The sequence below is a fragment of the Camelus bactrianus genome, chromosome 9 (assembly GCF_048773025.1).
Source record: "Camelus bactrianus isolate YW-2024 breed Bactrian camel chromosome 9, ASM4877302v1, whole genome shotgun sequence".
NCBI classification, from domain to species: Eukaryota; Metazoa; Chordata; class Mammalia; order Artiodactyla; family Camelidae; genus Camelus; species Camelus bactrianus.
In genome coordinates, this window is record NC_133547.1 from 51,265,022 (window position 1) to 51,291,668 (window position 26,647).

Sequence of the window (26,647 nt, forward strand, 5' to 3'; positions counted from 1 at the left end):
GCAGGTCCCCCTTCGTTCTTCACACCTGCCCTTCCCAAGCAGTCTCTGGAGAACAGGTGATGGGCTCCAGCCCACGCGCTTACCTGAAGGTGATGGCATAGGAGTCAGTACCTTCCCGCTTCCGGATCAGGAAGGCCCCGTCCCGGGGAACCCTCATCAGCATGTCCTCTGCTTCTCCACGACTCAGTCCATCGTAGTACCACCTGCAGCACAAGGCCGGGAAACAGCCAAGGGAGAGACCGCTGAGACTGGCAGTGAAGGGGGAAAGAGTGGGTTCCCAGGATGCCTGAAATAGGCCCCAGAAACCACCACGGAAATTACAGGGGGCCTCCCCCTCCAAAAACACCTCTGAAGACAGCAATTTTTTAATAGACCACCCAGACACAGCTTGAGTCAAGCGCTCTTGTAGAGGGTCTGCCTTGAGCACAAGAGAATAAGTCAACTTTTATCTTTACTCCCACTCCTGCCAATGACCCAAGCATCAGAGGGTGGCCCAGTCACTGCTCTGTCTCAGAAAACTGGAGGCAGAGAACTCAGGGAAGAGGGTTGAAAGGGATTCTGGTTGTTTCTAAAGATGTGAAATAGCAGTTTCTAAGGCAGTCCATTTGAATACAGACAAGGAAAGTGAAAACTACAATCGTCATAGCTGCACAGATTCCTCAGAAATGTGCATTTCAGCAGCCTCTACTTAAAAGTTATTTTCTTTTCAGAACTACTTAACCCTTGGCAAGGCATAACTAACATTCACTTTACAACTATCTTTTGGTTTCAGACCAACAGAAATGAGCTCCGACAAGCAGCAAGGTAACACCGGGCGAAATTAGCCCTCTGAAAAATCAAAATCCAAGACCTTAGGGCTACGAAGGTAAAGTAGAAGAAAGGGAGGGAGAGGAAAGGGAAGATAGGGCATAAGAAACAGGCAGGAGGTACTCGGACACTGGCCACCCCGGGGAACTCTGAGAGACCCCAGTGCGCCGGGGTGAGGAGCATCCTGGACATCTGCGCCCCAGCACACTCTCAAGGCTGGCATTTCCAGTGCTGAACCCCATCCGCGTGGGCGTCTGCCCCCCACCACGCCCCTGGGGTGGCGCCCCCAGCTCCCAGGCACACGTACGGCTTAGACTCGTGGGGGTTGGGGTTGGGCACGGGGTCAGTCAGCCGGAGCTCGAACTCGGCACAGCGCAGGTGTGTCTCCCGGTAGTGCTGGATGAGGGCGTAGATGCTGGTGAACATGAGGTTGTCAGTCAGGTAGTACTTCATGGTCCCGCCCTCCATAGTGGAGCGGATCCGGCAATGCTGGACGCGGCCCGACCGCCTGTGCGGAGAGGGATCACATCAGTGGCCAGGCCAGGCAGGCTGGCCTTCCCATGCCCAGGGTGACAGAGAACACAGGCGGGTTCATACAGGACACACAGAACATGCCTGGAATGCTGCCTGGTACATAGTACACATTGTACAGGTGTCTGCGATCACTATTATTTGTATGTTGTTAATACTGTAATTTTTATCCTTCGGGCTTCAACTTAAACACCACTTCTTTCAGGAAGTCTTCCCTGACCACCCCCAATGTTAGACTAGATCCCTCTCTTCCAGGCTTTCATAACATTCTGCATGTTTCTCATTGCACTTGTCACAACTAGAATTATGTATCGTTTGCATTCTTCCTTTTTCATCTCTCTCACTAGACTCTAATCTCCATCAGGACAGGGTCCCTGTCTGTCTGGTCCCTGCTAGATCACTGTGCCGAGCACAGAGCAAGCACCCAATCAATATCTTTTAATGAATGAATGCATATATGAGTGAGTGAATGAGTGAATGAATGAGCAAGCTCACTGTCTCCTCACCACAGCTCTGTCAGGCTGCTTTACAATTTTAAATATTGCACTAAAGTATCATTAATCTTGATTACTAAGGTTTTGGGGCCTCACCTGAGTCCTCACCTGAGTCCCACCCCACACAGCTCACTCAGTGAAGTCTGAGCTCTGGTTCAGCCCCACCCCAGTCTGGCCTGAGCTGACACTGCTTGCCACACAGCCCCTCATTGAGTCAGCTGCGAGGGGAAGGCAGGCGTGCCCTGGGCAAGGGGCATTACCAGAAGGACAGGGTGTAGTCATTGGGGTAGGTCTCGCTCTCCCGCACCAAGAAGGTCCCATCCTTGCCCCCCATCTCGGCGCAATATTCCTGCAGCAGCTTCTCCGCACTCGTCCTCTTCTCCACCTTCTTGTGGAACCACTTCTCCCCAAAATGCAGCTCTGTGGGGGGTATGTCCTGGGCCACAAAGAGAGGAGGGGTTTCTGAACAACTGGACCAGAACCCCAGTATCACCATACTGGTCCCACTGTGTAGGCTGATTCGGGGACTGGACAACAGACTGAGGCTGGCCTTAGCCTGTCCTCACCTCTCGAGGTCTGTGAAGCCAGCCTCCCTGCCTGCCACCCACCCTTGACAGCCCCCGTTGGTGGTGAGCTGCTGGAGTCCTGGGACTAGGATTAGGGATCCTCAGTATAGCCTTCAACTCTACTGCGCGGTAAGTCTGAGAGCCATACGCCCTGGGGGCTATACTCAAGAAACAGTGCCAACCATGGCCAGCAGCCTGTGGGGAGAGGGCAGCAAAGCCAGGAACCAGACCAGTGGGTGGGGCTGCACAGAGCATCCAAATGTCTGCATCTTCCCCAGGGAGCACAGGCCAATCAAGCCATTCAGAGTGCAGGGAAGACCCTTGAACCTCATTGGTTAAGTGCCTGAGCCAGCGAGCCAATCAGAGAAGAGCCAGGCAGGCCTTGGTACCCAAAGAGGCAGCTCCTGGGGCTAAGCATGTCCAGGCCTGCCAGCCACAGGATGAGAGGAGGTAGCATAAGGGGTCTCCACCTACCGGGGGCAGTTCGTCCTCCACATTCTGTTCAATGTCATCGCTGAAGGACAGCTTGGCATCAGCAATGGCACAGTAGTGCCGAGTCCATTTCTAGAAAACGAAACCAGCATTAGCTCAACCCCAAAGGACCTTCCCCATCAACTCTGGGCCTCAGGGCCCCCACCTGGCATTCACTGGGGACTCACCTTTCCCACTGTTGTATCCACTTAGTGGTTTCATGGAATCCAATCCCCTTTGAAACTTTTCTTTTAAAATGTCTATTTATTTGGGGGTTCTTTTGACATTTTCAGGGCCTTTTTATTCACTGTGTCTAAGGGTAGGTACAACATAATATCAAATTTGTATTTCATATTTACTTAATTTGAAGCCTGTTTCGAATGATGGGATTATCTTGTGTCCTCATGACTGTCCTTTACTATTTCATTTATTTTTGAAGACTTTCAGGATTTCTCAGCCAGTGTGTCTAGAGACCCTTTCTTCAACATTTAATTATGGTTTCATTCTTTATTTGAACTTTAACCATATTTAATGTTTATTTCTAGGCTATAAAAATAGACACATAAAAATATATTCAAATGGATTTCCATGTTAAGGTAAGGAATAGGAGAAGTGCCAAATTGCCACACTCTCATCAAAAAGTAATGTTTCTGATGGAACTGTCCCAGATCAGAGGACACTAAGGATTTAGCACAAATAATTGTATTGTTGCATCCTGGATCAGATCCTGGATCAGAAAAAGGGCATTAGTGGACGAACCTGTGAAAGTGGAATAAGGTCCCATTAACTAGTCAGTAGTATTGCACCCAAAGTTCATTTCCTGGTTATGATCATTACACTCTGGGTACAGAGGATGTTACTATCTGGGGAAGGTGGATGAAGAGTGTGTGAGAATTCTCTGTACTTGTGTGTGTGTGAATATATAAGTATGCTGCATTGACTATAAAGTTATTTGAGAATAAAACATTAATAATACAAAAGAAAAGCTTTATTAAAATGACAAATTCGCTTGGCACCAAATGGGAGTAAGACAGGAATGCTCTCGGAGCTCTTCCAGCAGGCCCCAGGGCATTCAAGGCTCTGAGAAGAGGGGGAAGACCCACCTGGTCGATGGAATCCCACATGTACAGTTCACCCTGCTGCTTGTGCTCATCCTTCTTGTCCTCCATGTTGACATCCACGTCGCCGCGGGGACCCAGCTTCTTATGCTGAGGGAAAAACACACAGCCAGTCTCCCTGAGACCCAAGGGTCTTTGAGCCAGAAAACATTCATCCATATCAGCCAAGCATCTACTTGCATCATCCTACCTCAGGGCCTTTGCACTGTCTGTTCTCTCTGCCTGGCTTCTCTCACTACATTCAGTTCTGCACACAGGGTCACCTCCTCAGAGGAGCTTCTCTTAACGACTAGATCTAAAAATAGCCCACGTTACCCCTTCCCAATCCTGTCAGTCGTTAGCTGCTTGAGTTAATTTTCATATCCTTAGCTCTATGTGTATCTATGTATCTGTCTTCTGTCCATCTTCCCTGCTAGAACAGAAGCCCCACGAGGGCAGGGACTTTGTTCTGTTTCCCATTGAATCTCCTATGCTAGCTCAGCAGATAGTAAGTGCCCAATAAATATTCGGTGAATCAATGATGCCTCCGCCTGCTCTGGCACCCAGAGGGAAAGGCAAGATCACAGGCGGCCCAGGGGGCTAAGGCTGTGAAGGGCAGTGGGAGGCACAGAGGGATGCAGATGTAGAAGACCTGGGTGCAAACAGCACTGCGACTACTTTACCAGCTGTGCAACCCTGGGCAGGTGGCCACACGTCTCTGAACCTCACATGTCTCATCTGCAAGACTAAGAAGATCATGACAACAATGTTGTCCACCCGAGTTGAGTAATAACCACGCACTTAGGCCCACATTTATAAGTCCCAGCTGTGGCGACCTGCTGGGAGGAACTCAGGATCAGGAGTCAGACCTGGGCTTGAATTCAGGGCCCATCACCACCCTACTAGCTGTGTGGCCTTGAGCTCATGACAATCAGTCTCAGTAACTTCCCCTGTAAAAATGGGAGTAATGACAGCCCCTCCTGGGCCCCGTATGCCAACAGGTATGCAAAATACCTGTAAACAGTGAAGCATGACATAAATGTTCCATTTTGAACAGCCCTGAATTATACCTTTGGCAGGAACTAATTGTGTAACCTCAGCTGAATCAACCTCTAGACCTCAGTGTCCACATCTGTCAAGTGGGCTAGGGGCCTGAGATGATCCATCCTGCAAGGCTGTGATGAGACTGAAAACCATTCATGCCCCTGCCTAGCCCAGTGGGCAGCACACAATGACTGTGTCACAAATGTATTTCCACCCCCTGTGCCTGAAATTGAAAGGGGTGAGCCACGAAGTACCACAGGTGGGGCAATGGATGCTCGAAAATGAGCCTTCACACCTTAAAACAAGAGCTGGGAAATCCCTGGGGACACGCAGAGAGCAGTCCTAACGGAAACAGAGGGACACCACAGGTGAACTGGGAACAGACAGATGCAGTGAGGTCCCCTGAAGAATCAGTGACCAAACCTGAGAAGCCATGGACCCTCCCCTGCCAGGCACCCTTCGCTTTCCTGGGCATCTCAGTGAAAAGTGCCCTAGAATCTTAGCCAGATCCTCCAATTATGCTGGCACTTTGGTCCCCGAAGGCACCAGCATCCTCCCCTCTGGATGGGCCTCGGCCAAAGCCTCTTCACCATTTGGTGCTTCTCTCTTGAGGGGTCTATCTCCCCACCTGACGGTGACTTTCTGGCATGTAGGGAATGTCCCCAACGTATCCTGGTGGCCCAGTGACAATGTAGGGGATCTATCACATGTTCACACCACCCTACCCTTATGGAGGTGACTCCCCCAACCCGAAGGGCATTCCCCCTTCTCTGCCTAGTAAACCCCTGTCCATCCTTCTTCCTGAGAACCTGCTAGTTGTCACTGAAATCCATGTGGCTCCTTCTGCCAATAACTGCCCAGCTGGAGAATTCACAGTCAGCCCCCCTGCAGGTGTTGTGGTCATGTGACTAAGTTCTCATGCACGGAACAGGACAGACCAGGACCATCCAACTGATGTCCCACTTGCCAGCCAGGAATCGCTCGCCCTGGACACCCTCACATCCCCCTTCTGCAGGCTGGAGCTCAGCATGCCTGCGGCCCAGCATCAACCACACACAAGGATGCAGCCCCAGGGAAGAGCCTTCACCAGTTTGGGGCCATGGACCCCCTTTGAAGTCTGCAGAAGACTGTGGACCCCTTTTGCAGAAAAATGTTTATAATGCACAAAATTATCAGAGAAACCAATTATACTGAAATACAATTACTAAGATAGTAAAAAAAGAAATACTTGCAACATACTAATAGATGTGCTGCTTTGTTAACACCTTACATACGATCTAGAGGCAAATCTAAGAATCACCACAATTGCAAAGGAGTGACAAGCACTCGTTATTTTGAGATATCTGCAACAACCATAAACATGACATGAAAATATTCACGATTCCTGCTGGTGACAGAGCCTCAAGTGGCTTACTGCCAATACTCACAATAAAAGGAAATGTTAAGTTTTACTTACATGTTAATAAAAATAAAGAGGCAGCATTTTTGTCCAAAGTTCACATGCCACTATGCCCTGAATTCTATCCGTGGATTTTTGGGGGGTCTGCAGAACCCCATCTGAAAACCCTTTCCCTAGGAAACTGCAGAACAATTGGAGAGGATCCCAGGTCCCTGGACAACCTCGTGGACCATGCTCCAAGCTCCTAGAACACTCTCCCTCACACGAGGCTTGAACTCACATGCTTTAAGATGTCATCCACCTGGTCTCTTGATCCTTGTAATACACGTGCCCAAACAGCACCCTGCTCCGTGGCATCCATGGTATAGCTATCAGTCCTCCCTCCCCACAGCCCCTGACACCCCCTTCACCCCATGGTGCCTGCAGCCCTTGGGGCAACTGTCCACCCCTAGTCACCCTCTCACACTAGAGTGGGGGCTCTCCAGGGCAAGAACAGAGCGTGGATCATTGGAACACCCCCAGCCCCTTACAAGGGCCTGACCCAGAGAGAGACAGGGTGAGGGCTGGCCAAGAAAACGAACGGGTGATAGTGAGTGAAGACTTAGCACCTGTTACAGGACAGGCACAGTTCCAAGCCCTCTGCACACATCCTTTCACATTACTCTCACAACGTGGGTTCTGTCAGGAAGCCCCAGACAGTGAGGACACAGAGGCATCAGGAGATTAAATGACCTTGCCCAGGGTCAGGAGCAAAGTTAGCGAGAATGGCGGGAGCCCGGGTAGCAGGACCAGAGTCTGTGCGCTGAGCCGCCGACCCCCCCGCGTGAATGATGGCCCCCGGGCCCCACCTTGATGATGATCTTCTCTCGCAGCTGGCTGGGCGAGGGCAGCTGGTCGGCACTGGCCTCCGTGGGCTTGGTCAGCAGCAGGTCGCCAAACACCTCCTTGAACACCCTGGCCATGTGGCGCTGCTGCTCCACACAGCAGTGCTCCTCGATGGACAGGATCACCGGGAAGCTGCAGGAGGCGGGGGGGGGGGGGGCGCTCAGCAAGGGCAGAGGCCACCCACCCAGACACAGGGTTTTCCAGTGCCAGCCTCCTCCCAGCTCAAAAACCGGCGGCGGGGGTGGGGGTGGGGGGGCTGCACGTGTGGCCTGGAGGGGGCGCCAACACTCAGCCGAGGACTTGGCAGTGACTTTGGCCAAGATGGCGCCAAGGTTGGGGGAGGGGGCTGTCTGTGTGTCTGTGTGATGAGGGGGAAGGGAGGGTGTCTGTGTGTGTATCTGGGGGTGGTGTCTGGGGCGGGTGGCTGTGTGTGTGTCTATGGGGGTGTGAGGGTGAGTCTGTGGCTGGGGGTGTCTGTATGTGGAGCTATATCCCTGTGTGTGAGTGTCTATGTGGGGTCCATCTGTGTGTCTATGTGTCTGTCTGTCCACCCAGCAGCTGCCTTCCCCAGAAAATCAGCTCCACCAACCTCGAGGTGACAAAGGCATGGTCTTTGATGGCCTGCACGACGTCATCAAACTTGATCTTGGTGGTCCGCGTCCAGCCGTGGTAGATGATAGGTTTCCCGTCCGGCCCATCCCAGCAGTCCACTGACGGGGAAACGTGCAGCCTCAGCACCTGCCCGGCAGGCTCCACCTCCCTCGTCCACCGACGGCCAACACGCTGCCCAGGTGACAGCCGTGTCACCATCCCTGCCCCCCCAGCTGGCTCAGCTACTAGGACATGGGGACTTGTCACCCTCCGGGGCCACCAACCTGAAGACACGTGTTACCTGTGTACATGCGTTACCTGTGGGGTTACGGGAAGATTTTGGTTGTTTAATTAAAGGTCCCTTTGTAATGCAATATGTTTGCCCAGAAGGAACTAGTTTAAACATTTCTTTCTTAAAAAGAGATGTATAATCTGTTTTATCTTCTGATTTGATTTGTCTAAACCTTGGCTTGCTTTTCCTGGTGCTGGAAAGAGTATGGAACAATGAGAAATTTATTGTTAAAGATTCACAGTAAAGTACTCAGACAGAACTAGGTTATAGAGAAGGTGAACAAACCCTATATTTTTAACCCCCAAAGGTAACAGCAGCTGACAGTTCCAAGCTTAATTTTTTCACTTTTGCTTTTTCCTATGGGGGAAAAAGTATAAATTAGGCAACTGTCTGCAGGAATAACTGACATTAAAGTTTGATACTGTGATGAATGTTTTTCGTAAAACTGCAGCCTCAATCAGTGGTTTGTGCCTTTTCTCAGCCCAGTACACCTCTGAGCCTCTGGCCAGGTATGAGAGGGGAGGAGACGGGAGGAGGTACTGGCTCCAGGCCACGTCCAGGTGTCTGGAATCACCCGTGTCAGGGCAGCTGTGAGTAACTGGGGACAAAACAGTCAGGGTGGGATTTGTGGCCGGACCAGTGACTAAAACCCACAGGGCATCTGCCTTCCTCTAAAAACAGCCCAGAAAGAAGTCGAGGGAGGACAGAAGGATAGTGAGACCATCTTTCGTACTGGCCTCCCAGGCCCTCCACTGTACCTGGACACTTTCTAGACAACAAAACCATTGCCCCAGGGTTTGTGGCTCCAACCTAGCCCAGATGGACACCACTCCCTCTCCTGAGGACACCTTCTTCTGGGGAAAGGCCCTGGCTATTGGTGGCCACACCGTTTACCCCAGACGTGGCTGGTCTCAACTCACTCTGAGCATGCCCTCCACCAGGAAAGAGATACTCACGCTCGATGCAGCGGCAGCCCATCCGCAGGCAGCGGATGTACGCCTCGGTGGACGACTCGCTCCGCAGCTGGTCACCCGTAAGGTACCTGAAGGAAAGGAGGCAAGTGGCCATGTCAGGGCAGCCCTGCACCTCAGGATGTCCTTGGGGAACTTCTCAGCCCAAGCCCCCAAAGTCCTGAGTCCTTCCTGTCTAGAAAGACCCCCAGTTAGGATCTGGGCTGGACAGATGCATCACACGGCTACAGCAGTCATGAGTCTGAGACTCAAGCCACATCACAGGATGGGAAGGATAACCACCCCAGCTGTCCAAGTGTGGGGTGGAGGCCGCACGTTCTTTCCAGACAAACTTGGTCAAAGGGTGTCAGGAATCAGACTGACGTATGGTGATAAATTAATGACCCACATGGCTGCCCACTAGGATCTCAGTCTCAACAGGGCAGAGACCAACATTTGGAAATCAGGGCCCCATGCCAAGCACAGAATGGATGGACCTCAACTACAGTATGAACTAAGTCCACCAAAATGGACATAAAAATGCATATTTTTATCACTCTCCTCCTTACCACATTCCTCCTTTAAGAGTTTATGTATTCAACATCTTGTAAAAACCTTTAATGAAAAAGAATATATGTATATATATGCATGACAGGGACATTATGCTGTACACCAGAAACTGACACATGGTAACTGGCTATACTTCAACTTAAGAAAAAAAAAAGAGTTTATGTTCCTCAGCTGTCTTCAGGGTTGGCAGAATTCACCATTCTAAGACAAACTCTTAAACCAATGGATGCAGTGCATTAGAGATAACCATGAAGCCAATTTGCCAATTTGGAAAAGAATGTACCTTCCCAAATGCCTGGAGATGAACTTAAAAGCCTTCTCTCCGACTCCTGCCTGGAATGACACACTTGGAAAAGTACCAAATCTACAGCTCTCTGGATGTCCAGGACCCAAGGCCTTTACCTTCTCAACTTACAAAGGAGATTGAATATTTGAACTTGACTGTAACATCCATCTCTCCCTTCCAGCCTACTCTGTTTTGCACTCAGGGCGATCTACCAGAGATGTAAATTTGATTGTCACGCTGTTGGCCTAAAAGTCATCAGTGGCTCCACAGCCACTGCTCTTGCTGTGACTTCAAAGATTCCACTCAAGCTGACCCTCCTGGTCTCCTCTCCTGCCACTCACCCTCCCAGATTCTATTGTCTAGTCTTACTAGACCCCTCTCAGTTCCGCCTGCCCCTGGACCTTTGCACATGCTGTTCTTCTGTCTGAAACCCTCCTCCTCGCCTCACCACCTGTTCTTCTCTCACCAACTCCTGTTCACCATTAAGACTCAAAGGAGACCTTTTCCCTCCAATCACATGAGGACAGGGGCTGCCCTGTCATTCTCACTACTATATCCCTAGCACCCAGTGAGCACAGGGCCTGGCACAGGGTAAAAATTTAGTAAATATCAGTCCAAAAACTAATTCCATTGCTTTGCTGTGGCTACTAGGAGATGCCCAAACCATGCAAACCAGCTTTGCCAACTGGCTTTTTAGGGCCACAGAAAAAAAGATTATTTTTGCAATACCAACCAGGAAAGAGAGATGCATTCCCTCATGCCTGCCAGAAGCTTTTGTATATTTCAGTCTGATCAGTGAGGCCCTGCCCTCTGCCCAGCACAATGGAATGCCCATGGTATCACCCTTCACCTGCCTGACCCACCGCCGGCTCACGGTGAAACTCACGTGTTATGTGACGAGGAGATCCAGTAATGAGACAAGGGGTTGTTCATGTCCTGCATGTCCACGACGTCATACTTCTCATCCCAAATGCTGTTCTCCCGTGAAAACAGGTACGTGAGGAACTAGGGGCGTCACAAACACAAAGACGGAATCATCATGATGACAGGGACAGTGGTGCCTGGTTCTTCCTGGTCTGTGCCAACACTGGGAGATGGTAGCTCTGATACGTGAATATTCACCAGATGGTCCCCAGACCTCAGTTACCCAAGTTTTCAATGCAGAAAACTTGGAATGCAAAAGGCTGTACTGACACGTGTTTCACTAATCTATACAGTATTTTCCTTTTTAATGTATATCCTCAAATATCTGATGCCACAGCAGTACACGCTTCCCATATGTGAGTTTTAAGGCCTACTAATGCCGTGAATATTTGAGAATATTCACCACCCAACCAACGTGAGAAATAGGACATTACCAGTATCATAATACGTAGAAAGCAGGAAATTTTATATTCCTATTCCTGACCCCCTCAAAAAAAAAAAAAAATCAGAAGATTGAGTGACACTGGGGTAACACTCTGCTTTCTAGGAACAACCTACCATGGGACAGGAGCTGCCCAGTTCCCCCTGAGTCCCTGCTGCCTCACACAGGGCCAAATGTACGCATTTCCACACCTTGCAGGTGCCCCATAAACCTCTGAATTCCGTTGCTGTGCTTGTAAAAATTAGCCACTCCCTGGGCAGCATGCGCCCTCTAGTGGCAAAAGCAAAGACCCCCACATGGTCCAACAGAGAAGGATGAGAAAAATGAAGACAGTGATGGTTCAGAACCTGGAAGAGAATCAGCTCTCGAGAACTGAGCCAGCCTGGGGGCAGTCTAACCACAAGGCCCTCTAAGGGAAGAGAACCAGAAAACACACTTCAGACGTGAATCAAAAAGCCGCAACAGCAGGACGCCGAGCCCACTCACCTCATCCACAAACAAGAAGGGCTCAGCAGTTTCTCTCATTGTGTCGTCGATAAACTTCGTCATCCGCTCACGGACTTTGTTCAGATCCTGAGCCCAAAGCTCCTTAGAAGGATAAAGAGAACAAGACATCATCAGAAAGAGGACTGGCAAAATTCTTCATCTCTCAGGGTCCAGCTTCAATCAAAGACCGAACCACGGACATATTCTGGACGCACGTGTGATCAAGCCCTCACCCCTACGGGCAGCAAACATTCTCTCTAAAGGACCAGAGAGCAAATATTTTTGGCTTTGGGCCACAACCACTCAATTCTGCTGTTGTAGTGCAAAAGGAGCCACAGACAACAGGCACACAGGTGGCCGTGATTGCATTTGTAAATAAAACTTCATTTATAAAAACAAGCTGTGGGCCAGAGTTGGCCCACAGGCGCAGTTTCTCCTGCTCCAAGCTAGTTCTCTACGTGTGTTAGCACGAGGAAGTGATGGGGGTCGGGGAGGGGGGCACAATTACATCAGACCGCAGGGGTCACTCGCCTGGCTGACCCTGGACAAGTTACAGACTTTCTCTATGCCTCCTTCTCCGTTACATGAGAATTATGATATCGACCCACAGAGGCTGTGAGGACCTGGATGAAATAATGTTATGCACTTAACATGGCACTCGGTATACAAAAAGTGCTCAAATCACAAGCTTTTGTGAACAATCGTCACTGTTAGGTGACAACTCATTTAGTTCAGACAACTCCACAGGTCTAACACTGTCCTTGTCATTTTAGAGACAAGAAAACAGAAGCTCAGAAGATCACATGAAGACCCCAACTTCACACAGCTAGTACGTAGGAGAACTGGGGTCCCAAATAACTAAACTTTGGAAAACTGACACAGAATCAGTCAAGACCAGCCCAGCAACACTGCTCAGACACCAATAACACCTGAAAGATGCATGCCCGGTTCAAAAGCAGCTTCTGCACAGTCTTAGAAATTCAAAAGCCCCTTAGAAAAAAGAATAATCTAAAGTAACTTTACTGTTTTCCTCTCCCAACCCTGGAACCCCAAATACTCAGACAAAAGGATGACAGTGACCCACAGATTCAATTTTGACTCATGTTTTCTGGGTTCCAGATATTTTAAAGGCACATGTGCTACCAGATGCGTGTATGGCTGGATGAGAAGGATCAGACCAGGATGTCTGAGAGAAGGAAAAGCCTGAGGGCAGATACAAATGAGGTGAGTGCGGATCAACAATGAGCCTTGCTGTCATTCTTGCAAATCTACATGGATAAGGACACCCAGTAGCCAGGAGCCTGGGGAGCAGCCAGTTCACTGGAATGAGGGGTGTTACAAGCTTTGAATACTAAAACATGAAACTCAAATTGTAGGATGCTTAATGCAAACATCTTGCTAAGCCGAGATGCCTCCAAAAGGCCAGAAGCTTCCTGCTTCCTCCTCCGACAAAGCTTTCAAATAAAAAGCATGGGGACTTGGCGGGGAGGGTATAGCTCAGTGGTAGAGCGCATGCTTAGCATGCATGAGGTCCTGGGTTCAATTCTCAGTACCTCCATTTCTAAAAAAAAAAAAAAAAAAAAAAAAAATCAAAAATAAATAAACCTACTTACCTCCCCCAACCCCAAAAAAGCCTGGGGACTTAGCTGATATAACTGGGAACTAGGCTGGCTGTGAATAAGAAATCTTCTGCTGAAAGTTTAAAATATGAATATTCTGGGGGTTAAAAAATGTATCTACTTAGTGTGGGTACTCTGTTTGGCAACTGTAATAATGAAAATGATGAGTCGTGAAGAGAGGACTAATAAGGCTGACTCGACGGCAGTCGATGGGCACGGACTGCACGCCGGGCTCTGTGCGAATAAACCTTTTCACGCAGTGGCTCATTTTAAACTCACACACCCTCAGGAGGTACGTATACTATCAGCCTCCAGTTATAGAAATGGGAAAACTGAGGTTTCGCGTCATTAAATACCTTGACCAACGATGGCCCACCACATCCGTTTTGGGTCAGTTAGTGTCACCCTCCACCCCAGGGCTGGTCCACGGCACGCTGAACCAGCCCCCAAATAGAAATTAAGGTTAGTTCTAAGTTCTCATTTCTATTGAAAATGCTGCCACTCTTTCTTTAGGATAAATTCCTAGAAGGGCATTTATTTAGTCAAAGTACAGAAACCTTTTTTCAAAGTTTTCGTGTTAATTACATATTGCCACAGTGTTTTCTAAAACAACTCATACTGATTTGCATACCCAGTGCTGCAGTGGTTATTCCACATAGGAGCATCCGTCACCCCCAACAAATGTCCCTGCTGCCTGGCTCTGCTTCATGCCAGCATCACACAGAGCGCCATGCCCTGGGACATTAAGGGTCCCCAAGACTGATGGCTCCGAGGCCCCATCCCTGACATGACACCTTGTTTCCAATCACGCATCCTCATACAGATGCTCACGGGCGGCCTGCATCCTAACTCCTGGATGCAGGGACAGAGCTCCAGCACTTTGACCCTGGCCGGTATCCCTGACCTCTGAGGGCAGCCCAGCCAAGAAGCCAGTGTGTGGAAAGCCTGTGACTCTTCCTTGGAATAAACGCTCCCACTATGAGGTGGTGGGTTCCAGGATATAAGGCTACTGTGTCCCCAGGAGTTTAACCATTTCACTTCAATAGCTCCTGACAAAACTGAGGAAATCAGTGTAGGGAAGGGCAGCTGAAAAAGAGAATAGCCTGCGTGCATCTCTCTGTGTCACTCTTGGCAGCACAAGGCCGCGCAGGGAATTGTGCCCAGCAGAACTCACTTCTCCTGCCATTTCACCCGCCCTCGGTCGCGGTCTCAGGCTCGGCAGGTCAGCCTTCTCTGGATCACTCCCACTCACCCCTCATGGGGAACGCACGACACCTCCAAGTCCACGGTCACCACTTATGAGGACCCACAGTCGCAACCACATTTCCTGGCCTCCTGCAAGACTGTGTCTGTCCATTATCTTCCCTACAACCAATGAAATCTGAATGTGGGAGGGACACTGACACTAAGAACTTAATGTTGATCATGTAAGGTGTAACAGGAGTATGACTTGTAAAAACACAAGTCCACTTCATAAGAGAGACATAATGGGGTATTTCAAAATGAAATGGTACATGGTCTGGGGTTTACTTTAGAATTTTCCAGCAAGGAAATGAAGAAGGAAGGAAGGGGGTGGAAACGTGGGTGTGGAGATGGAAGATGGATGAAATCAAAGTGGCAAAACATTCATCATTTTGTAATCTGATGGGTACAGGGTGGTTTATGGCATCAGTCTGTCTACTTTTGTGTATGTTTGAGATGTTCCGTGATACAAAGGATTTGAAAAATGAACTGAATATTATGAACTAAAACTGCTCTAAACGTAGTCTATTTAAAAAAAAAATTAAAGAGAATGAAAGTAAATGAAACTCTAGGCATATAAATAAAAATTTTAACTAGACGAGCAACTATGCGTTTGCATATGTATACATGCTGATACAGCCACACAAAGAGCAATATGATTTTCTCCGATCCCACAATTCTGAGAGGCAGGGCTCTCACCCCCACTTAAAGAGGAGGAAACTGGGGCCCAGACAGGTCACACCACCTGCCCAAGGCCGCACAGCTAGTGAGAAGACGTCAGGGTCACGTCACTGACTCAGTCTCAGCCGTGACACTACTGCGACTTGGGGCTGGATAATCCCTTGCTGTAGCGGGGCTGACCTCGGCTTCTTATCCCCGGTCTCTACCCCGAGTTGCATCTGCAGCCACTGTGCTGGGGCAGGACCGCCCCTGAGAAAACCGCCACCCAACACAAAACTGCTCAGACTCAGCCACAAGCTCCTGGACGGACACACACACTCCGGAATACTTCCCACGTGTCATTCATTTAAGGGCAGCTGGGCTGTCTTATCCCGGGGAGGACCTGCAGGCTCGTGCACCTTAGTCACATCCTCTGTCAGTCAGGGAAGACTTCCTGGGGAAGTGACACCTGAGATGAGCCTGGCGGAGGAGCAGAACCTGCAGGTGAGGACACACCGCCTGCCCTGGAGTATTTCCAGGCTTCCCTCGCTCCATCTGTGCCTGGAAAGGGTGCTGATAAGAGGCCAATCTCATTCCAGAGCCTAAGCCCCCAAGGCGGCACTGGACAGGGAGGCTAAATCTGTTTCATGGCAGCAGGCGGCAGGTGGTGAGAAGGTGAGAAACCGCCCGGGCATCTCCCCCCAGGACCCCTGCCCCACTGTCCTCTCACCTGCTGTTCATGTAAGAGAAACCGCTGGAAGTCGTGCAGGTGAACAGCAGAGGCATCTGGCCGGTCCGTGTTGCTGCCTCGGGGGAAGGAGAGGGTGTTTAGAGAGGGACATCCACCAGGGAAGAGGCGATTCTAGCCAGTAGGCCAGCCACCCAGACACCCTGCCGAGGGCCCCCATGGTGCCAGGTGCAGGCTGGCTAACAGGAAGACGAAGGTGACCCAGACGACATCCCTGACCCAGGAGGATTCAAAGAGAAGCCCTGACACCAGAACCTCACAGAATCAGTCCCTGGAATCTACACTTAGCGGCTCCCAGGTGGTTCAGGTGTGAGGAAGAGAAGGGAAGAGGGAGGGAGGGCACAGACAGGCGTGTGTGGCAAATGCATGGGCAGGGCTGGATGCAGACAGCATGCAGGGGAGCTGATGCAGGAGACAGAACCCCAGAGTCTGCTGAGCTGGCCATCGAGGGCTCTGACGCAGGAATGGGGGCTGGGTGAAGCCCCTGACTCTGACAGACTGGGGAACCAGCCGGAGCCTGCAACATGAGGGCCCATGGAGGACCACTGCTGGAAGAATTTTCCATTTGAGATGAGGGAATCCTTCACCCTGAATCAAGGGAGATGCCACACCTCCACCTCGGCCAGCGGCTTGCTGACTCATGGCCTCGTGGAGAGGATGTTCGTAGCTACCAAAAACCCAGGACCTCACAGGACTGGCACAAGTAACCCTTATCTCTGTGGAAGGTGCATGCCGCAGAGCAGGGCTTTCCAGGGAAATCCGTACTTTTCCCTGAACACTTGCTGGCGGGGAAGAGGGGTTCTTTTTTTGAATATAGGAGATAAAACATGCTTGAAGATTTCTCTCTTTACTAAACACTCAGGATCTAAAAGTATATTGTTTCTGAGTGTATTTCTAACCTTCTTTCCTAACCAGTCTCATGGGCCAACACTGATCTTTTCATTATAATACTATACAAAATTCAGCTTCGTTCTGGGGGGAGGGCTCAGTGGTAGAGCATATGCCCAGCGTGCATGATGTCCCAGGTTCAACCCTCAGCACCTCCATTAAAATAAATAAGTAAACATAACTACCTCTTCCCCAAAACAAAAAATAGATAAATAAATAAAATCATCATCACTATTTACGAGCCTCACCAGGCACCGTGTGAAGCACTTTGTATGCTTTGATTCATTTGCTTAACCAGGAATTTCCCCCGATTCATCTCTGGGAAAGGAGGTTCTGAAGCAAGCAGGCTTCTCTACAGAAACTTCCGGGCCCCCATCCCCATACCACACAAGCCCTGCTGCTGTGCGTGTTTATTCATGACACAGGCTTGGGGTGGCCAGTTCCTCAGTAGGGGCACCCCGTCCCTATGGACCCCAGTGCCTGCCAGAGAGGTGGCCCTCCCGGAACCAGCTGGCCGGGCAGACAGGACCCACAAATGCGTTAATGCCCGGCACCTCCGCCCAGAACAATAACCCAGAAGAGGTGCCTCACCCCAAGATGAACACGGAGGAATCCTTTTTGAATTCGTCCAGAATCTAAAATAGAAAACAGAATGAAAAGACACACAAAACAAGAACATTAGATAAGTCGAGCCACTTAATGCAAACATAGGTTTTTCTGTTTAAAAATTACCATCATTTGTGTGACATACAAATATTCAAATATGGCTGAGGCTTATGAAGCCAAAGGTAGAAGCCTTCCTCACCCCTTCCACAGCCTTATTCCTGACGAGCAACCACTTAATAATTTGGCAGGTCTCCCTCTAGAGATCGTTTTTATGGATATTCATTTGATTGTATCTTATCATATTACATTGCATCTGTTGTCTCCCAACGTTTTGTTGTTGTTTCAAGCTTTACAAATTATTCTGCAACCTCAAATTGCCCTGCCCTACTACCCTGAAAACCCACATTGTATTCCATAATACGTATACCTTTCGATTTTCTGCTATTCTACCCAGCATTATAAAGAATGTCCATATATACATATGTGTCTTTGCCCACTGCGCCAGTGTTCCCTTTTGGTAGATTCCTGGGCGGGAAAACACCTGGACAGGGAGTAGGCACATTAAGTTTGATAGACTCACCAAATTGCACTCAAAACAGCTATCCTGACCAGCAGGCCCACCAGAGAATACACACCCTCACGGCTACATTTCAAACCCTTACCATTTCAACGAGCTCATTTCTAATCTTCTCATTCAGGAAAAAGAAAGACCGTATTGGGGAGCCATGGTCCTACTGTTCACGACCTGCCCATGTTCCAACTGTTGACGCAGGGAGGGCGAGCCCCGCTCCCAGCTTCCATTCACACCAGCTCGCTGGCCAAGCATTTTACACACACACGTTCATGCACACACACACACTCACCACACACACACACGCGCGCACGCACACGCACACGCACATGCACACACACACCCAGACCATATCTGTTTCTGGCTAAGTACCATTACTTTAACGATCTTTAATGAGACTGTGATTGGACAAGCATTTGAATAACTCAGGACACAAATGGAAACGCAGCCCGAGGCAGGTTATATACGCTAATGAAATAAAACAACTCTCACTCTAGATTCCCCAAGTCCTCTCACCAAACTGCTTGGAATCCAGGACGACACGTGGAAAATCAGTATTCTAGACAAGATACATACCCACAGGCCCCTGAGAAGCATCAGGCAGTCTGCATAAGTCTGTGCACGTATACATTTTTTTTTTCTGGGAAATGGTCCACAGCTTTAATCGGCACCTCAAAGAAACTGGTCACCCAAAAAGGTTAAGAGTCCCTCTTTTAGAAAGACTGTTCTTTTAAGCCACTCAGAGTCAGGTCTTTTGTCACGGCCGCCCTGGGAACCTGACAGGGCATGTTTGTGAGCTGATGTTGGGCAGCCAGGAACTCAGTTCCTCCTCATGCCAATCCTCTCAGGAAGGTGGTGAAATAAACCCCGTTTCAGAAACAAGGAACAGGCTCAGGGAGCACACACAGCTGTCCCAAGATTGCATACCAAGAAAGTCAAGGGACCAGAGTTTCAACCCAGGTCCACCCTGGTAAATATTGACTGCCCCACACAGTACGTGCAAAAGCCTGTAAAATAAACGACAACATCCTAGCAATGAGAGCTACGGGCACACAGGGGAGGCAGCAGTTCATTTATGTTAGCACTACCGTGCAGGGTTACATGGTCAGATTCTACCAAACTGGGGCATCTGGCCCTCTGGGACCCAGCAACATCTTTGATCCCTGGACCCAGCAAAGGCTCAGTGAGGCCAGGGTGACGTGTGTTTCCTTGACCACCGTGCCCTCTTGGGTCAAACATTTATTGACTGGATGACTAAAATAATGGATAAATTAATTTCTCTGGAGAAAATTAAAAGGCTACAGGGAAATTAAAATTTAATTAAGTTAAATTAAAAGGCTACAGGGAAAGGTAACCCATGACTTCTGGTCTCCAGAAGAAGAGGTAGTTATCATCTGGACAAGGAAAGGAGCCACACTAAAGGGCAGGGACCGCAGACATGATGGCCTAGAGGCCCCAAGATCCACCAGAGGTTGGGGAACTGAGTTTTCCCACGTGGTCAAGGGTAAGCGCACCCTGTGGGGCTGCAACTGGTCCTACAGGTCGCTGTGCTTTGCTGATCTTCTGAGGTGGCCCAGGGGAAAACTACACTGAGGGGAGAGCTCACCAGATTCACCACTAATGTCTGTACTGTGGATGCCTGCTTTCCCAGACCACCGATCAGAATAATCTGCAGTATTCCCTGGAATCCTCCACCAACATATGACAGACTGTCACTCACTTCCCACATGCTCACACCTGTGTAAAGTCTGAAAGGACAAACATCGTACTTCTTGCTGAGTGTACAATCACAGGTAGGTCTGCGGGCATGTTCATTTCCTTTTATTTCTACGCCCTTTCTACTTTTATGTCATGAATATGCACTCCTTTGCCTGTCATAAAACGTACTCAGACATCAGGAAAAAATTTCCTGTCAAGGGCTGCCTGGTCGGCTTCAGCACAGTGCGATAGCAAAGGATGCTCTGCAAAACCCACTGACTGTAACCAAGATGGTCTTTTTGAAACAGAACAGAACAGGAGAACCAGAGACTGACAGCCCTCACCTCCTCCCAGGGGGATTCTGCCTCATAAAGACACACTGACAATAATGGTAAATACCATGTTCTGAGGGCCAACTGTATGCCCAGCACTCTGCTGGGTGACTGACATCTACAAGCTTTTATAATCTGTGCAGTAAGCATCCAGGATGGGTAATGTCACCCCCAGGAGGGTCAGGAACTGTGCTATTGCTTCCAGCTAAAAGTCATACTAAAGGAAAAGTGTGCCACCTTAAAAAAAAAAATTACAGCAGTGCTCTTTTCCACTTTAACAGGCAAACAAGCAACGGAAAACCCCTACATGCAGACTCGAGGGGGATACTTGCCTGATCCCTGCAACTTGCAGAGGTCATGGGTGCACACAATTATGTGTACATGGTTACATGATGATGTTATATATGCTTGGAAAACTTGTCTTGCTGGCTTTCAGGAAGCAAACAGCCCTGTAGGGAGTCCCGTATGTCGAAGAGCTGCAGGCAGCCAGCCAGAAGCTGGAGCCTCAGTCCTACAACTGTAAGGAACTGAACGCTGCCACGACCACAAGGGCTTGGAAGCAGATCTTTTCACATCAGGCTTTCAGATGAGACCACAGCCCCAGCTGAAATCTTAAATGTAGCCTTATAAGACCCTGAAGCAGAGAATCCAGCTAAGGTGAACCTGGACACATGAACCCCAGAAACTAAGGGAGCAAACGGGCATCATGGTAATGCTCTCCTGCACATAACACGACAGTAACACAGAACTAAAATACGTAATATATAAGCAGTACATAAGCAACGCAGAACCCTGACACATTTCCAAAGCAGCCTGCTGTAGGGCACCCAGAACAGGTCACATGAAATGGCAGGGGGCAAGGACAGAGAGGTGAATAAACGGTAACCCAACCACCTCATCCCACGGGGGTGAAACTGCAGTCCTGGACAGAGAGCAAGACTGAACTCAGTCAGCCATCCTCACTGCAAGTCAGGACCTGTAATGCCCGACCCTCAGCCTCCACTAACCAAGGGGGACTTCGCAGCAAAGTAGCAGTTATTAAGCTGGGTATCAAGTTAAAATATTTAAGGCAGAAATAACACAATGTCTTAGGTTTGCTTCTAAATCCTCTGAGAAGAGGGAAGTGTGTAAAGGCATAGATGAAATAAGATGAGTTGAGCATTGCTGCAGCTGGCAGATGGGTACATGGGGGGCTGTTACACTATTACCTGCTTATCCGTGTTTGAAATTTCCCTTAATACTGAAGTTTAAAATGAAATTTCCCTTAATATTGAAGTTTAAAAAAACTAAAAAGAAGTATCAGTGGCTGGGCAGTGAAGCTGAGCAAAGGAGAACTCGAATCCTAGCTCTGCAGGGTGCCATCTGCATGCCAGCAAGTAACCTCTCTGAGTGCCAGTTTCCACATTCATAAAGTGAGGGTAATAACAGTACCTCTCACGGGGTTATGAGGAGAATTAAATGTCTGTGAGACACTTAGCACAGCGCCCAGCACAGAGGTCCCACTCAGGAATTGTTAGCTGTGAACTTTAATCATAATACTGTTATTACAGCCTAGTTAGAGATACATCCTCTCCCCAGGGGGGCACACATGGAATTAAATTTCTTACCTTCCTGCTGCTGCCAAACTTTTGAAAGCTTTGAGGCATGAGAACAGAGAAGCAATGGAAGCAGGTGGTTAGACACAAGGAGGAACTGGCAACCTCAAGTTGGAAACCTATAGCCGCTGATAAGCAGGATTTAGTTCCGGGGCTCGTCAATCACCAGGAAGAGCCCTGTCTCCCCAAAGAGCCCAAGAAAGCCAGTTGAGCCCCTAAGAGCACACAACTAATGCTTTACTCTGCCCTAAGCTTCCAGGGAGCAGCTCAGGAAGTAAATGACATATTGACAGTTAGGGAAGGAGCATTTACCTACACAAGGGCAGGGAGGCGTCTCAAGCTGGCCAGTAACTACCAAGCCCAGATTCCAAGTCAGGGAATTAAAATATGCAAAGGCCAGGGACAGTTAGACCCTCCAATGGTGGAGATCAGAGGCTGTCGACCCAAGAAGTCTTAGGAGGCAGTAGGCAACATAAATTAGTAGAGAGCTGGGTGGGGATGGGAGAGGGGGCTGGACAAACCAGAGGATGCAGGGTTTCCTGCCACTCAGAGGTCGCCACCTATAGCCAGATCTCAGGACCCATATAAGCCGGATCTCGATTTTTTTTTTTCTAGAGAAGCAAAAACTATGGATCTTAAAATGAAATCGCCCTAGTTTTAAATGTAGGCAATTCATTAAAAAAAAAAAATTAAACCACGAGACCAAATACAACTGAATGTGGTGTTCTGGCCACCAGGGGTAACCTCTGGTACAGATGTTTTCCCCTCAAAACTGGGTGATCTAGGGCACTCCCAGAGGACTCAAGGATTCTGCAGAAATTGGACTCAAATTTCTTTCTCTCCCTTCTCCCTCTCAAACACACATACATTAGCCTTAAAAAGAACCATAATGAAAAATGCTCTCAGGTGGAATTTTATCACGCTGGATGGAGACCATCAGTGGGTAATCTGTGCTGGCAGGTGCAACAGCGTCTGTGCAAACCTTACTCTCAAGCTTTGCCTGCCCTCTGTCTAGTGAGACAGCAACCTGAAATTTCAAGGGAAACGATTATAAACAATGTTATTTGCAACTACTTATCTTGAGTGAATCAAGCTTTCCTCAATCCTGGTCAATTGCATAAAACAGCAACTGTCATCCTGGGTTTCACTGTCTTCACAACATTTTCACTGTTCTCAAGAACCGACTATAAATAAAAGTTACAGAAATTAACCTAAAAAGTGTTTTAATCAGCTTCTTTGCAGCAGTGGGTTTTTTTCAATTAAGATTTCATATAAAAAAAAGGGGGAGGAATTGTATCATTTAAAAAGTCATATAACCAGTGTCTTGATTTAATACCTTCATTTTATATAGAGGAGGCTGAGTGGAGGGAAAAGATGGCTTTCCCCAAAAATCACTTGGTCAGTCAGAGGTCAAGCTGGGGCTGGAATCTAGGTCTTTCAACTCCCAAAGCCTACAATCTTTCTACTCCATTCGGCCAACCAAGAACTAATTATTACATGTGTGAAAAAGTGAACACACTGCAACTGAATTTTTTGTTCTATATAATAACATATTTTTTCCCAGTCTATGTAGACCAGTTTCTTGTGCTCTCCTATCTCCCTTCCTCAGATACATCCTAAATCCCACTGCCAGTGGTCACCTATGAAGAGGCCTCATCCTGTGGCCAGCCTGTGTCCAGCCTGCAGGCCTGTATGCAGAAGGCAACTGATAACTGTCTTTTCCACTCACCACTTGAAAACTTCTGCATTCAAATGTCAACTCCCAGTCCTTCATTCAGTCCTCCCCAGAGCTCAAGGGGTCGGGAATCACCCCCATTGCACAGATGAGAAGACTGAGGCTGGGAGTGGTCAACGGCTGGCCCAAGATCACACAGCTGGTTGGAGAAAGCATATCCATTTGGCTCCAAGTTCCATGCATTCTCTGCTCCCTCGGAGCTCTGCTCTAGACCCACCTCGGCCACCTGCAGAACTCTCTCTAACAGTAACAATGGTCCTGTTGGTGGGGTGCACGCCACCCACCAAGCATATGCTCCATGTCCTGCACCAAACGCCTCGTGTTTTAAGCTTTATGCTTTATTGAACTTTTTTTTTTTTTTGCAAAAGTTCTGTGCTAACTGGAATAAGTGGAAGAAAACTGAAGTGTGCAAAGAAAATTTTAATTCTTTCTCGTGTGCCTTCCCAAATCCCTCCAGGACACACACAGTATCAACCTCAAACGTGAGGGGTGTACTCTTTCATACCTTCTCCTGGTTCTAAAAAACACACACAAACACATATATAGGAGGATTACTGTGTGTTACCAATAAAAAAAAAAAATCAAACCTAGCGCCTTACATGAATCGGCTGCTGGCTTTCCTCACAAAATATCACAAGTACCCCTCCAGACCAACAGCAACACAACTGACTCAGGCTTCTTCATCAGTTGCACGGTGTTGTGTAGCATGGATGGACCATAATTTACCCAGCTATTGCTCTATGGAGAGGCATTCAGATGGCTCCCAGGTATTTTGCCAGCAGAAGTGATGCTACAATAAACAATCTGGTAATATATTCTTAGGTCTCAGGGCTTTCATTTCTCTAAAACAGAGCCCCCAAAATGCCACTCACAGGTCAAAATGTATGCATATCTTAATTTAATTTTAAAATAGCACATCATCTTAATCAAAAAATATTAAACTCATTTAAAAAATGAATAAAAGCAGGGAGGGTGGGGAAGGTATAGCTCAAGTGGTAGAGCACATGCTTAGCATACACAAGGTCCTAGGTTCAATCCCCAGCACCTCCTCAAAAAATAAATAAGTAAACTTAATTACCTCCCTCCAAGAAAAACAAACAAAAAAGAATAAAAGCATAAAAAGAAAAAACACACACACATAATCCCTCAACCAAGAGATGGTTACTATTAAGAATGTGATCAATTTCCTTCCAGAATGAGATGATACAGTAGAGTTAGTTGAACTTTTTTACTTTAATCGGCTCAGGTTAAATTCCAATCAGACTTCGGGGCCACTTGCAGTCCCACCAAGAGGGAGTGAAAGCACCATTTGCCCACTTTGTGCCTTTAGCTCAAACACATTTAAAACCTTGGCCAATCTAATAGGTGAAAATCTACAACACTGTCACTCCCACTTTATATTTCCTTGACTAGAAGGGAGATGGAACACTTCTCACGGGTCTCTTAGGAACATGCTAGACTATGAAACACAGGGGAAATAAAAACATCATTCAATCATTAGCTCAAGAATCCTCTTACCCATGCAGATGGCCTATACGCACAAGAAAAGATGCTCAACTTCACTAATCATCACAGTGAGATATTATCTACATATGTCAGAATGGCTGTCATCAAAAAGAACGCAAATAACAAATGCTGGTGACGATGCGGAGAAAAGAGAACCCTCGCACACTATTGGTAGGAATATAAATCAATGCAGCCACAGTGGAAAACAGTACAGAGGTTTCTCAAAAATACTGAAACTACCATATGACCCAGCAATTCCACTGCTGGATACATTATCTGAAAGAAACAAAAACATTAATTCCAAAGAATACAAGCACTCCAATGTTCATAGCTACATTATTTACAAACGTCAAGATATGGAAGCAATCTAAGAGTCCATCAACAGGTGAATGGATAAAGAAGTTGAGGTGTATATATACAATGGACTATCGCTCAGTCATAAAAAGAATAAAATATTGCCATTTGCAACCACATGGATGGACCTGGGAGATATTATGCTAAGTGAAGTCAGACCGAGAAAGACAAATACTGTATGACATCACTTATCCATGGAATCTAAAAAATACAACAAACTAGTGATATAACCAAAAAGAGAAACAGAATCACAGATATAGAGAACAAATTTGTGGTTACCAGTGGGGAAAGGAAAGGCAAGAGGGGCCATATAGGAATAGGGGATTACGAGGAACTAACTATCACGTATAAAATAAGCTACCAGGATATATTGTACAACACAGGGAATACAGCAAGGATCCTGTAATAATTATGAATGGAGTATAACCTTTAAAAATTGTGAATCACTATACTGCACACTTACAACATATAATATTGTGCATCAACTATACTTCAATTTTAAAAATTTAATAAGGCAAGACTATCAAAACCTTCAAAAATAAATGAAAAAAAGAATCATCTTACCGATTTTTGCTGTTCAAACATAAGTTTTTTATAGAAGAGATGGAACTGTTCAAAGCTGAGTTCATCCTTGTGCGCGCCTATTTCCTGTAAATATAAAAAAAAAAGTGACCACACAATTTTTGGTGTCCACCACAAGAATGCCTCCTCCCTCTTCACAGAAATAGCAGGGCCTTTCTACAACACTGGCTAAAATCAAACTTACATTCTTCTGAACCCAGCTGTCTACAAGTTTCCTGATTTATCTGCCTGGAAAACATACCCACAAGGGACCCCAGGTAAGAGCCTTCCCGTGATTCTGAAAAAGGGAAGAGTCTCAGCCAGAATTCCAAGGGTCATAAGGCAGAAGTCCTCCTATTGGGGGCAAAAGACACTTTCAAATCTAGACACGTAGGATATGTACATATAGGTCATTTTTTAAATAATAAGAAAATGAACCAAGCCTTTGGAGTTACAGAGCTCAACTCCAGTCAAGACTTGTCCCCTGTGCTTAATGGCTTTGGGCAATTCACTTGACCCATGTAGATCCTTAGTTTCTTCATCTATAAAAGGAGAGAACCACCCCTACCCTCCTCGGACTCCCCTGAAACTGCATCAGATTACATCTTCATAGCTCCTGCCTAGTAAAGGCTGGATAAAGAACAAAACTCCAGTTACGTGGTGGTCAACAGTAAGCGCTTCTCCCATCTCTCGTCCC

The 26,647-nt window shown here is 47.8% G+C and overlaps 1 protein-coding gene across 2 annotated transcripts in view; it reads right to left on the reverse strand.

Annotated features, from left to right (window-relative positions):
• The window catches only part of PLCG2 (phospholipase C gamma 2), a 142,841-nt gene that overhangs the window by 51,964 nt on the left and 64,230 nt on the right, over positions 1 to 26,647 (reverse strand). Inside the window, exons 7-19 of one of the 2 annotated variants that reach the window (XM_074370361.1) lie at positions 25,954 to 26,037; positions 17,584 to 17,627; positions 16,087 to 16,159; positions 11,836 to 11,937; positions 10,870 to 10,988; positions 9,134 to 9,219; positions 7,884 to 8,004; positions 7,258 to 7,426; positions 3,973 to 4,077; positions 2,873 to 2,962; positions 2,093 to 2,268; positions 1,115 to 1,315; positions 84 to 203 (exon numbers count right to left, since the gene is read on the reverse strand). In XM_074370361.1, the coding sequence (XP_074226462.1) occupies positions 84 to 203; positions 1,115 to 1,315; positions 2,093 to 2,268; positions 2,873 to 2,962; positions 3,973 to 4,077; positions 7,258 to 7,426; positions 7,884 to 8,004; positions 9,134 to 9,219; positions 10,870 to 10,988; positions 11,836 to 11,937; positions 16,087 to 16,159; positions 17,584 to 17,627; positions 25,954 to 26,037 (1,490 nt within the window). Of the gene's footprint in view, positions 1 to 83; positions 204 to 1,114; positions 1,316 to 2,092; positions 2,269 to 2,872; positions 2,963 to 3,972; positions 4,078 to 7,257; positions 7,427 to 7,883; positions 8,005 to 9,133; positions 9,220 to 10,869; positions 10,989 to 11,835; positions 11,938 to 16,086; positions 16,164 to 17,583; positions 17,628 to 25,953; positions 26,038 to 26,647 lie in introns of both variants that reach the window. The other variant, XM_074370362.1, reaches the window with a different exon arrangement.